This window comes from Columba livia, chromosome 7, assembly GCF_036013475.1.
Source record: "Columba livia isolate bColLiv1 breed racing homer chromosome 7, bColLiv1.pat.W.v2, whole genome shotgun sequence".
Classification (NCBI taxonomy): domain Eukaryota; kingdom Metazoa; phylum Chordata; class Aves; order Columbiformes; family Columbidae; genus Columba; species Columba livia.
The window spans coordinates 13,392,395-13,405,806 of record NC_088608.1 but is presented as its reverse complement, the minus strand read 5'-3'; the positions used below and the strand labels follow the sequence as shown (position 1 = coordinate 13,405,806).

The 13,412-nt window shown below is 36.0% G+C and overlaps 1 protein-coding gene across 2 annotated transcripts in view; it reads left to right on the top strand.

Annotated features, from left to right (window-relative positions):
* The window catches only part of PTPN4 (protein tyrosine phosphatase non-receptor type 4), a 116,922-nt gene that overhangs the window by 91,760 nt on the left and 11,750 nt on the right, over positions 1–13,412 (top strand). For both annotated transcript variants that reach the window (XM_065070611.1, XM_065070612.1), the window contains 10 exons: positions 298–457; positions 3,377–3,460; positions 3,545–3,601; positions 4,930–5,086; positions 6,575–6,741; positions 8,052–8,142; positions 8,227–8,288; positions 9,014–9,160; positions 11,271–11,399; positions 12,875–13,023. In XM_065070611.1, the coding sequence (XP_064926683.1) occupies positions 298–457; positions 3,377–3,460; positions 3,545–3,601; positions 4,930–5,086; positions 6,575–6,741; positions 8,052–8,142; positions 8,227–8,288; positions 9,014–9,160; positions 11,271–11,399; positions 12,875–13,023 (1,203 nt within the window). The remainder of the gene's footprint in view (positions 1–297; positions 458–3,376; positions 3,461–3,544; positions 3,602–4,929; positions 5,087–6,574; positions 6,742–8,051; positions 8,143–8,226; positions 8,289–9,013; positions 9,161–11,270; positions 11,400–12,874; positions 13,024–13,412) is intronic.

The following is a 13,412-nucleotide window of genomic DNA, read 5'->3' as shown; positions in this document are numbered from 1 at the left end:
TTACAGTATTCCAACATAAAGTGGGTTAAGAGTGCTGAAATAATTTTAAAAATATCATGTATAAAAGATGGACTTAATCATTCTGTGTACAGTTGCTTGTCAAGAAAAATGCAGAAACATGTCCAAACATACACTTCCAATGTATTGTACCACAGTACATTTTTGAGATTCTAAAAATACATTAGACAGCTCTCGAATACTTGAGTTTCTTCAAGCATTTTCAGTTTATTCAGAAGCCTGAAAAAAAATGTCAATACCTCATGATCATTCTACTTCATACTTCTATTTTGGATTTAGATCTCAAGAGACTCCTCTAGATGGGCAGCCTCCTGCATTACCGCCCAAACAGTTTAAAAAGAACAGTTGGAACCAAATTCATCATTCGCACTCACAGCAAGAACTGGATAACCATATTAATGAAACATTTGATGTTCCTGCATCTCCTGAAAAATCCACAGTAAGTTTTTGGATCCAGTTTAATCATTCTGCTTTTTATTTGATGATCATCCTGCTTTTCATGACTTTGGTTCTGATGCATTTCAGAGAGTTGTTGTGTTTATGCTTTACACTGCAGCATTTCCATTATACAGGCTGTCTCTTTGCAAGCTCGTGCTATTGTTTCCATCTGCTGGAGTTAGTCCTTTGTCAGTTGTCATCAGATGTGACTACATTGGGATGGATATGCAAACATTTTGGACATCAGCTTTTCAGCACATGCAGAAATTTCTAACTAACCTCTTCCCTGAGAAATCACTAACCCTCAGTTTTAAAGACAACATTGCAGACACTACCACTGGCGTTCAGCTTTTATCAAAAAGCTGAAACTAGAAGTGCCTACCAGCTCCTAGAACGGTTTTGTCAGGAGAGGCTTCTTGAATCTGTGGTTGCATTTTTCATCAGAATTTCCAAGAAAGAGACTCTATGAAGAGACCTGTGACACTGAATGTAAAAATCTCAGCAAAAGTTCTTTTTCCACACTTAAGCTAGATGACTAAGCTAGTCAGTTGATTATTGTCTGACTGAGATGAGACCTCACCACTTTTTATTTTCTTTTGTCTTTCCAGAAGTTTTCAAGTGGTTCTTGGTTTTATACTCATGTGGGATAATAAATGTTTTGCAGGATGGGTAAACTGTTTTAACATCCAAATGTAGCAAATACTGTATAAACAGTTTGCCAACCTCAGACATTCAAAATTGAGTCAGCTCCCAAAACTGATATTTTAGAAATGCCTTTGGTTCAGTTTCATTTACATTTTGAACTCTTAAGCATAAGGTGTTATCTCAGCCCACGTTACAAAGTTAAGATTCCCATAAAAAACATATTTAATTTCATAGGTGGGGTTTTAATAAAACTTCTGAAAGTGAAACTTGTAAATTTGTGAGAAATTTGGGATTGTTGCACAAAACATGAACTGTCAACGCCTCTGTATTTTCTCAGTGCTTACCTGAGTCATATTAATGTACTGTTCTGTTTTGAAAGATAAACTCGACTTTACTCATCAAGTTTTTCTGCTCTGTATTCAGTTATCTTTACCAAATTGACAAAAATAACTTTCAGTTGTTTTCTTAACTCCTTTTAGTTCTGCAAAAACCAACACAGCTGAGTGAGAGTGAGATTCTTTTTGCTCTGTGCATTGTCAGTGTAATTGTTTGCTGTGGTCCAGTGGCCCATATCTATGCAGCCTCCCTTAAGGCAGTCTGCTGTTGTAATTGTAGTTCTAATTTGGTCTGCTGATGGCTTTTTATTTTGGGCATTAGAGAAGAAGGAATGCAGCATAACTGAAATTTTATGAAACTGGACATTTAGGATTTGGAATGAGGGTTGGTTTTTTTTTCAAAGTTGTTTTTCTGCCCAGAATGCACTTCAGGTTCCTGCACCACTAAGGTCTCTTGTGCTTCTCCATCTCAAATATTTTAAGGAAAAGCCCACACCAGTTGGATTTAATTTAGTTATCGAATTTCTTTCATCTGTTGTATGTACGGAGAATCCCTTTAGAAAGGTATGGGAATGACAATATTTTGCTCTATGTGCCATCCCTACATATCCAGTCTGAGAATGTCCAGCAGTATTTGAGAACAGGTGTGGGCAGGAACCCCTTCAGTTGAACACATTAATGAAGATATGCAGTGTTCTCTTCGGGTTCCTTGTTACAAGCAGCTGCTCAAAAGAGCCTTTTAAAGCAGGAAATGATTATTCCCTTTTTTGTCTAGGGAATGTAATAGCATAAAAGTTGCTAAATGCTGCAGGTGAGCACTTGGTGGTTGTTCATTCTGCCCAGGAACCCGAGTCTGGTCTCCTGTGCCAGTGAACATAGGCTAAAATGATTTGCATATGTTCAGGCTTCCTAAGCACCTTTCCTTCTCATTAACATCTCTTATGCTGTTACTTTCCTCTTTTTCCCCAAATTTTTCATCTTTTCATTACTATGTGTTGGTGGGGCTGTGGTTGGAACGTTTTGTTTTAACCGAGAGCTGAAACGCCTGGAATTGAGTTAACTTTTTATGAGCCAAGTTGAGCAGCCTTCCTTTACCTGTCGAACCTGCAGGTTTGAACTTTCTTACATATAGAAATGTTTGCTTTAATAAGTTTTTATGTTTTCTTCTTATCTGAATGTGAGTCTTATGCTTTGGCTGTAGTTGGTAACACTGAAAACATCCTTGAAACAAATTTCTTTATCAATACTTCACGTCCTCAACATAGAAACTATAGGAATAGTAGCTAATGTTCAGTTTGTGAAATAAATATTGATGGAAATGAACTAGAAAGCACTTCAATGGCACTAAATAGATTTTTCAAGATTAACAAAGCATCTGTTGTTCCTCGGTTTCTTGGTAGTTCCTTTAACGGTGGTGTTGTGATCAGGATGAAACCAGAAAGAAAGCAGCTAAAACTGTCAGAGCTTGATCAGTGCCAAGCACGTGTCACACCTCACGCTCCACAGCACTGGAAATGGAATAAGGGTTATGGAACCAATATTTTGTTGCCAGATTTGTCCTTGCGTGCTTTCATCATATTGCTGTTGAAAACAATATACCTTCAATGACCTTATTTTTCATCATATTGCATTCTTACTGCAGGCTTTTCATGGTGGTCTTAATTAAGATGAATTTAAGGAATTTCCATTTAGTAAACGTTTTTTCTTAAGACTGCTTTGAGCCAATTAGCCTTTTCTGATAGTTTCTTACTATGAGCTTGTTTTGGCAGAACACAATTTTAACTTAGTTATGTCCGTGACTTTTAAATGTGTATCTGTTCCTTTCTGTGCGGAACTCAAGACATTCACACTATTACATGATGGTTTTTTCAAGTGTCCCGCAGCAATTACTTGGTAAGGATATTTTCATATTATATTTTCATATAATTTCTGTTTACCAGCCCAATGGTGGTGTCCCCCATGACAATCTTGTTATGATCAGAATGAAACCAGATGAAAATGGAAGGTTTGGCTTCAATGTAAAGGTAAGAGTACATCTTATGTCCTTCATGTCTGTTAATATTATTTTCTGACATTTGTAATTTATTACTAATTTAATTCTTTTTAAGGGTGGATATGATCAGAAGATGCCAGTAATAGTGTCCAGGGTAGCTCCAGGAACACCTGTAAGTTATCAAAAAAACAAACTTGGTAGCAATATCTTTGTATCTTGAGTATGTATTCAGAACTGTAAATTATTTCATAGTTGCCTATCCAGTTTAGTTTGTGCTAGAACATTATCCTAACAAAGCAAATTATGTGCACTGAGAATTTGATGGGGCTATATAACATATTTTTAAGAGTTCTTCAGTCCTCAAAAATATTTTTTTTACTAAAACAAAATTGAATTCCTGAAAATGACAGGGAGTTACAAATGTTCATTACCCACTGTTTCTTGAGCTGTATCATCCTAAAAATACATTTACTTTGTAACTTTTAAAAAATATAGGCATTCATATGATGATAAGAATAACTAAAATAGCAAATCTCTCTTATTTTAGTGACAGATGTTGCTGAATAAAGCCATGATTTAGATTAAAAACAGGCATCATGAATCATTCATCAGGTCTGATTGTCTGTTATTACTGGTGTTTAGTGACTATCAATAGTGTCTTCAAACTAGGCACAATATTTTGTCAGTTGATTGCCAGAAATACTGACCTGGTATTCAGCTGACTGGAGTCAGCTCTGTTTATACCTTTTAGAGTGAACCGTTCATTTGCTAACTCTTGAGATGTACAGTTTTTTGAGGGGTTTTTTGTTTGTTTTTTTGACTCTTTGAAACCATTAAAATGTTTACCAAGAACATTGTTCTTGTCCTTGTTAATTGCTATCTCTAAAATATTTAGTAACAATTTTGGCTGAATGCTTCAAACATTCATGCTCTAAGGAGAGGATATTTGGTGATGGCATGTGCTCTTCTGCAACCATGTTTATACCGATTATAATAATAATTTTTATTACCTGATTCCTCTCTCTAGGATTACTGGGATTAGTGCATTGTCTTCGGTCCTTGTCTTACTCTTTTCGTTACAGTTGTGATATTTCACACCTGAAACATTTAAGCCTGTGAAATTGATTTGGACAAGGCTTTGACATGTTATTCCCTTCCCTGCAAAGATAAGAATATCCTGCTTTTCAATTTCCTATACAAATTGTGATGCAAACAGAGGAGCTTTCTGCTTCAACCAGAGAAGTGGAGTAACAGCTGCCGAAAGACGTTACAATGACAGTCACCTCCCAGTGGCAGATTGATTTGTTGATGTGAATGGCACTGTTTTATGTATTGTGTAAGACTTAAATTTATCATTTGAATACAGTGCAGCAACCATAGCAACTAGGCTGTTAGGATTCAAGCCCTCAAGTATAGTTACTTTAAGTTGCTATTTTAAGGTGAGAAATTGGAAATGTCTTGTTTTACAGCCTTTGGTAAAAATTATTTTTCACCTTGCAGGCTGATCTCTGTGTCCCTCGTTTGAATGAAGGGGACCAGGTTGTACTGATTAACGGCAGGGATATAGCAGAACATACTCACGATCAAGTTGTTATGTTTATTAAAGCTAGCTGTGAGAGACATTCAGGGGAACTTGTGCTCCTAGTTCGACCCAATGGTGAGTAATTTGTACATAATAATAATTTTTAAAAAATCCACACCTTGCTGTCATTTTCTAACCTCAGTTTTGTGTCCTGAGATGGAATGCTCAGCTTCCTTGTAAGAAAGAACTCCTTTCCTTGAAAAGGAATTGCAACAACACTGTGTCTTGTACAAATTGTGATCAACCCCATACTCTAAGGAGCTGTGCATAACTAAGTGTTGGAAATTATTACAAAACGCAGAGATGAAATATTTCTAATAAAGAGCTAATTTAAATTGTGTTCTCAGTCTTGTTGATAAAAATTTCCAGAAAGCTATATTGATATTGAATGGAGTTTCTGAGGTTGTTGTTATTCCCTTGAGGAACACAAACACAAATAAACAAAATTTCTCTCACCAAACACCCAGTGTTTCGATGCCTTGAGAGGTCCGTATATGCAAAATCCTTCCATGTGTTTTTAAAACAATCTAGAACAGCTGGTAACATTTCTACTTGAAGAGGCTTAATGGAAGGAAGTGCTAAAAATGCAGTCTAAATAACAGCTTGTGCAATATATTCATGAAATGCACTGTTGGAGCATTGCCAGCAGATGGTCACTGGATTTAAGTCTTTGCACATCCCAGTTATAATTGGGGTGTGCTAAGAAGTTGCAGAGGAAAATGCAAGATAAAAAATAATTATTTTTGATTGGAATAATTGAAATTAGTACAGGAGAGTACATCAGCCTTTCCTTTATTCACTTATTTGCCCTCTCCACTTGTCCTCTCATTCGCTAAGTTCTCTTGCAGCTTTTGTGTTGTCACTTTTTTTTGGGTAAAATTGTTAGCTCTGTTTACAAATTACTAAAATAGTTTCCCCTTGTATATTGATTATCTTTGTATTCTGGATAAAAACATTTGAGTTGTAGAAGTGAGGAGTCGCCTGTTTCCTCCCTTGCGGTCATGGGATATTATTTAAAAACAGGCTCTCTAACAGAAAATGTCTCTGTTACCTATAGTAGAAAATACATGTTGTTTTTCAGTTTATTTATAAGCAGAGCATGCATACAGCATTAATAGCATTATAATGGCATATATTAATGCCATTTTCTCAGGTGATCTGCACATCTTGCCCTAATTACTGAAGCCTGTATCAGTTCAAAGTGAATTAAAAGTAAAAATAAATGCAACTATAATCACTTCAGAGGCACGATGTGAGAATCTGAGATTAGGGAGTTATGTCAGACAAGGTAGGGCATAATGTGTTTTGATGAAAATTTTAGCAGTCACTGATGTACTTTCACTTAAAATTACTATTAAACAAAAAAATGGTTTTGTCATGGATTATAATGATCAGGAAAGGCTACTTGCCCTTGTTGTTGGGGACTAAAATCAGCGTGTTAATAAATGTAGGTTTTTCTACAGAAGAAACACATTTTTGCTGTTTTAAATGAATGACTTAGAATTAATTTAACTTGCCAAACATCATGTTCAGCCAGAGTGTTCATACCTTTATTTGTTATAGCTGTCTATGACGTTGTGGAAGAGAAGCTGGAGAGTGAGCCTGACTTCCAATACATCCCTGAGAAATCTCCACTTGATGGTGTCCATCAGGATGATAACGCTCTGCGGGAGTCCATGATCCAGCTGGCAGAGGGGCTCATCACTGGAACTGTTTTGGCTCAGTTTGATGTGAGTACGGTGTCGCCTGTAGCTGTTGTGCAGGTTCCAAGTCTTTTGGGTTAGTAGTTATTTTAAACAGAGCAGACTTCAGTTAAATTTCAGTAGAGTCAGCATCTTTTAGCAAAACAACTGTCTTACACTCTCAAAAGAAAAATAACAAAAATAATCCAGTCCTGTATTGTATGTGCAAACTCATGGCATAGAATAATCCTAATACTAGTTTTTAGTGTTGTTCCCTATCCAAGTTACTGTAGAAACTGAATGACAGCTTAGCTGTTGGCGTTTTATGGACCACCTCAATGAGGGAAGGTAAAATTACCAATGGAAAATACAACCCCAATCTTAAGGTTTACAACCCTAATCTTAAGGGTTAATGTAACAATGTCTTTTATAAATAGTTGATTTTTTAATGACATATTTCAGAAGCGCTTCCTGTGGGGTCCTAAGCTGCTGATAGCTATAGTGTTTCTTTAACACTAACTTGTGCCTTGATACTATTCCATCTTTAATGCATGAGATGGAGTGGCTTAAAGCAGGAAGCAGTAGGTTTGTAAAACACAGCAGTGTGAATTCTGTGAATTCCTCACCAAATGGAGACCTAGTGTTATGTATTATAACATGTATTTATAAAACATGTTTATGTACTATTCTTTGAGAACTTGGGTAAAATTCTACTTTCATATGTAGAAATAAAAGATTTTTTCAAAGTGATTTAAAATCCTTCTTTTACCATCCTTTTTCAATCTCCCAAACAGGTTCAGTGTTTAAAAGTTTTTAAAGTGCTTTTTGTAGAACCTGGGTCCTTTCACTGACACTGTTCACAGCACAAGGGTCGTGGCAGTGCATGGCTGAGGCGTGAGAGGGTGGGAGCCTCTCAAAGGACACTTTGTGGTGAAAAAGGACGAGGTAGACCAGTTATTGAAATACAGAAGGACATCTGAAAAAAAAGGAAACTGCAGTGTAGGTAGATGCTTTATATACAACACAATCTGCTTGCCCCAAATCACCGTGTGGAGTGTCGGTGTCAGTCCATTCCCTTGCCAGTATACAAAATTGACTTGTCTCTGGATCAGTGTTCTTCTGGAAGCTTGAAATTTAAAATTCAGTTTGTCTTTCAACAAATTATGATCATGTCATAATTATTTTCAGTGGTCCCACAGCATAACTAAATTCATAGTACTTTCTTTTGAAAAGTATTTTCACGTGTGTTGAAGTTACTGTTGCTCAGTAGTTCATGTTCTAAAAAATACCGCTAGGCAAACAAACTCACAGATCTTTTGCATCTATTATAGTCTCACCATCATTTTTGTCTTTTTTAGCAATTGTATAGGAAAAAGCCTGGAATGACAATGTCTTGTGCCAGATTACCTCAAAACATTTCCAAAAATAGATACAGAGACATTTCGCCTTGTAAGTATGTGTGTTTGTATATGTGTTCTAAAAGTATTTGCTGTGGTTAGTAAATAAGTAACATCTTTCTAAAATTTTTTTCAGATGATGCTACACGGGTTATTTTAAAAAGTAACGAAGATTACATCAATGCAAATTATATAAATGTGAGTCGTATTTTTAAAAGAGCTTCTGACATTAAGTAATTTGGCAGTTTTTCAATGGAGAAGTCGATTTAAAAAAAACCCAACATTTTCATAAATTTAAGTCAGACTGGAATGGCTGATAAACCTGTAGTAAGATGGTTTGAAATGTACTGCAGTTATCCTATTTGCTGATGCTTTGTGGCAGGTGTTTTTATAAATGAAATCAAGAAAAAAGAAAACAACACTATGGGAAACCAGCCCTCTACCAGAGGAATTCTTCTTTTCCCATTACTAATATGGCAGTAGTGTTCAGCACTTTCGTCACTTTCTTTTACTTTTATTTTTTCATTGTCAGTCACAACAAAATTACAGTTACTTACTTTCCATTTCACAAACAAAAACCAAAATGAAATTAAATTCCAAGATCAGTATTTTTAAAGCTAGTGTCAGAAACCCACCAAGCATTAAATGTTTGCATGAGAATGATTTTCTTTTTTTTACCACTAATGTTGATTATGGCAACTACATGCTGTCAGTTAATATGTGAATTGTACTTGGATCTTTGTAATAATTTTGTGTGTGAAACACTTTGAAGAATTTTTATCTGTGCCAATCCATGCTTACTAACTTAAATAGAATGAATATAGTTAATGCTTTTTTTAATGTCTTAGTTACTAAACACTAAATGTCTGATGCCTGACTTGCATTGGCGGTAAGAATTAAAAAATGACTTTGTCTTCTCTTAGATGGAAATCCCTTCTTCCACAATAATAAACCAGTACATTGCTTGTCAAGGTCCATTACCGAACACTTGTCCTGATTTTTGGCAGATGACTTGGGAACAAGGCTCATCTATGGTTGTAATGTTAACAACTCAAGTTGAACGGGGCAGAGTAAGTAAAAGATTTCCTTAAATACCACTGGCATAATCTTCTAAAAATCTGTTGGTGACTAGCCTTTAAAAGATGAGAGAAATGTACTATTATGACATATAATATGACAAGGGGTAGTGGGGTAGATTTAAACTAGATATAAGGAAGAATTTTACAATGAAGGTGGTGAAACACTGGCCCAGGTTGCCCAGAGAGGTGGTCGATGCCCCATCCCTGAGAACATCCAAGGCCAGGCGGGATGGGGCTCTGAGCAACCTGACCTGGTTGAAGATGTGTCTGCTTCTGGCAGGGGCGTTGAAATGATGAGCTTTGGAAAGGTCCCTTCCAACCCAAACTGTTTTGTGAGTCTATGGTTATGACATTTTTCATAAGGACAGCGCATTCTTAGTAGTGTTGCAATGATGACTTACATTTTAAACCTTCTGATATTGTTAGCGTAGCTAATACTTTAAACTCAAAGTCTGCGTTTATTTCTTAAAGTATTTTTAGACTTCCTTGTTTGACTTTTATTGCAAAAAGCAAGTAGCATTTACATTTATAGGATTTTTTTTCTCTAAATTTAAAATAAAGGATCTCCAAGAAGTTTCATCAGTTTTTGTAGATTAGTTCTTCAATATGTAGAGAGATGGATTTTTTTAAGGCAGCCTAACACAGCTTTGTATTTTTAAGAGCCCATGCCTGGACGGCTGTCTTTAAGAGAATCCATGATAATCCTGAAATCTCAAATTTTTCGTAAAATGTTCTGTGGCTATAAACATTTGTTTAATCATAAGAAAGAATCATTGTCCTTTAAGTCATTTCCATAAAAAGAGAGTAAAAATAGAGTACTAGTAAGAAAGTAATTAGAGTTATAAGTTACTATAAATAATTGTTTAATAGTGCTATAAATGGCCTCAGGTGTGTCCTGTGGTTGGTTTGTTTTGGGGTTGTGGGGTTTTGGGTTTTGAGATATTTTTTTTTTTTTTAAGCTCTAGTTTTCTCCTTAATAGTTTTGTTTATTATGCAGCTTTGCCCTTTACACAGTGTAATTACAGAGTTACTTGGTTTATAGTCTGGAGCATTCACAGTAGCACTGGCCAGTTGAGTATGTGGATAGAAATGACAACCTGGAATAATAGTAATTGAAGGCGAGTTGCGGTGTTTTAAAACTGTTTTTCAGTGACTCAATGTAGATATGATGCTGCCTGCTCCCAAATAAACATGATCAGAGGGAATTTCAGTACAAGTGCCCTTTTAGTTTGAGTTCTCTTTGCAGATCTGCTGAGAACAGACTTGAAACAGCAGTTCTCTGAGGTTCCCCCACCCCTTCAATGATGATATTTGTGGAGTTCTTTGGAGAGCTGCTTAATGATGAAATGAAAGCACTTACCTGTCTTATACCCATAGGCAGACTCCCTGCTCTAAAGCTGATCCCGAGGCTACAGACATCACTGTCCTACTGCTTGCCGGGATGTCTCAGTGGAGCAGGAAGTCTGCACATCTGGCTGCTCTTAAAGAATCGCCAGGTGGGTTGGAAAAACAAAAGTACACTTGAGCTGAAATGACCCCTGTAATTAGGCATTTAAGCCATGTATCTGAAAATCTTAGTGTTTGAAGTTTTCATTCACATTTGAAGACTTGATCAAGAGTCTTCAAAACCCACCATCTTTATCCCCATAATTTCTGTATTATTTTAGCAACTTTTTGTTGCTAATAGCTTTTTTTTTTTTTTTTTTTTAATTTGTTCTTTTCCCATATAAATGTGCTTTGAGAAGATTAGATTAGGATTTTGGTGATCAAAATGTTTATGAAGCAGCATCTTTGTCACTCAAGTGTTAAAAAAGTATATCTAGAAATAATTCAGATTAAAGTTAAAGGCATCCATCTTCAGTTAAACTAACCTTAAGAGCCAGTGCATGTGTCCTCTTGAGAAGAGAACCAGGAAATCTCTGCAATACCTTATTTTATAAACAATAATTAGGTAACACAGTCTATTTGGTAAGTAAATTCATAGTGATTACAAAATTATCAAAATAGTCTTTCATGAACAAAGGCATAAGGTACTAGAGAGAACCAAAATATTACTATGTGAATTTAAACACAAGCATCTTTAAAAATGTGTTGACCTTAGGTTAAGTGCCATCAGTACTGGCCAGAGCCATCAGGAAGCTCATCATATGGGAATTTCCAGATTACCTGCCATTCAGAAGAAGGAAATCCTGCTTATGTCTTTCGAGAAATGACATTGACTAATCTGGAGGTAAAATCATAATATACATTTTGAAGTGTGAATATCTGAAATCCTCAGAGACTAGCTAAAACTTAATCAGATTTTCTTTTCAATTTTTGGCATATCCATGTAAATAGAACTGTTTATTTCTAGAAGCCTTTAGAAAACTACTCATATTGCCGTCTACTTGCCCAATAAAAATTCTGCTCTTAAAATGGTAACAAACCTTTCACTAGCAAAATATCACGAAGATTGAGTTTCCCTAATCATATTAATTGGTTTTAAATCACTAAAAATATGTATTATTTCTGTTAAAAGTCTTTGGTGGTGTCTTTCATGCCCTGGCTTAGGAAAGAGTAATTAAGAAGTTTATAAACTTCTTATTCCCCTGATGTTTTCTAGAGGTATTTCATTATCGCAGCTGAAAATCTGTCTCTGTAGAGGCAAACAGTTCTTGATTTTGTCTTGGAGAATATGTGCAAGTAGATGGAAGATAAATACTACTGAGAGAAGGATGAATTGGGATTGGTGACCGCATGTAAACAAGGACCTTCTTGAACATGCATTGCGTGATTTTTCAGGGCACGTGTGGTTTTCAGAGCCTCCCCAGCTGGCATTTCAATCTCAGAAATGTTTGGAAATAAGTATCCGGAATTTAGTTTGTGTACTGGTTTCTCACTGCTTGGGTTACCAGATGAGATGCCAGTTTTATAGACCTGCCTTTCAGTCAGTTTGCAGTTAATATTCCTGTGTCGTGTTGAGACAACTGGTGATTTGTTACCAGCAGTGGAACCTCCGTAAATGATTCTGTGCCTGGAGGTTACTTCAAGTGCGGTAACTCCTATTCTTTGAAATGTAGCTTTTACACTGATCGTACAGCTGGTCTCCTTCACTAACCAGAGGCAGATTGTTTGTGATATTGGAGCATGGAGCTGGAGGGGAGTGGAAAACAGTGATTCTGCATCTTATGTGTTAGTACATTGGGTGAAATTAAGAGGTGCAGATAAAACCAAGACAATACTGCTGTTCACATGGGATCTGAAGGAAAACTCTTATGCCTCAAAGTCCTGCTCCTCCCTTCCCAGTTCTATCATTTGATCTAGTGAGATAAAAGCTCTTTCTGTTAAATGTGGCCACCGCCTTGTATATCTAGTGTTCAGATAGAGCGCTGGTATCCTTGAACTGCTTTCTTATTACATGGCATGTATTTTTTTTTAACCTGTTGAAGATGTAAACGTTTGTAGATTGCATTTTTTGTTTTTAAGGAAAAATGTAGTTATAAAATCCGGGATGAGTGATGATTAACATGAATAAAAGTGCTGCTAGTTGCCTGAAGCCACTTTTATTAGAGGTTCAAGTTGCTGTAAATGTACCATTGATTTTTTTTTTTTTTAATTAATTATTATTATTTTTGGTGTTTGTTTTGGGGGTGGTTTGTTTGTATGTTTTGTTTTTGTTTTAATGGGTCATGAATTGTCTTTGGATAAACTTTTGTTTCTGATTAGAAAGAGGAAAGTCGCCAACTAACTCAGATCCAGTACATAGCATGGCCTGATCATGGGGTTCCTGATGATTCCAGCGATTTCCTGGATTTTGTGTGTCTCGTGCGAAAGAAGAGGGCTGGCAGAGAAGAACCTGTTGTTGTTCATTGCAGGTATCCATTTTTTTCCAACTTTATTAAATCATCAAACTGAACTTATATATCATCCGATAGCGTCTCTGTGCTTTGTTGTTGAAATAAATGTAATTGTATCTGCTTTGGAAATGACAGGAGAGCTCGACATTTAAATGAAACAATTACTTAAAATTGTATTCATGTTTCAATAAGGCAAAATTTGAGTATATACATGCGTTGATCTGTGCAGGGATTTTTTTAATGTTTGTTTTGTTTACGGATTAAATGCTTATGCTAACAGTCTATATAATAATTCAGGGAAATGTCAAAAGATAGTTAGGAGCCTTTTCCTCATGGTGACTTTTCTACAAGACTCCGGAATAGCTGTATAAATAATCCATAGCAGAAAATGTGGATGGTCTATGCAG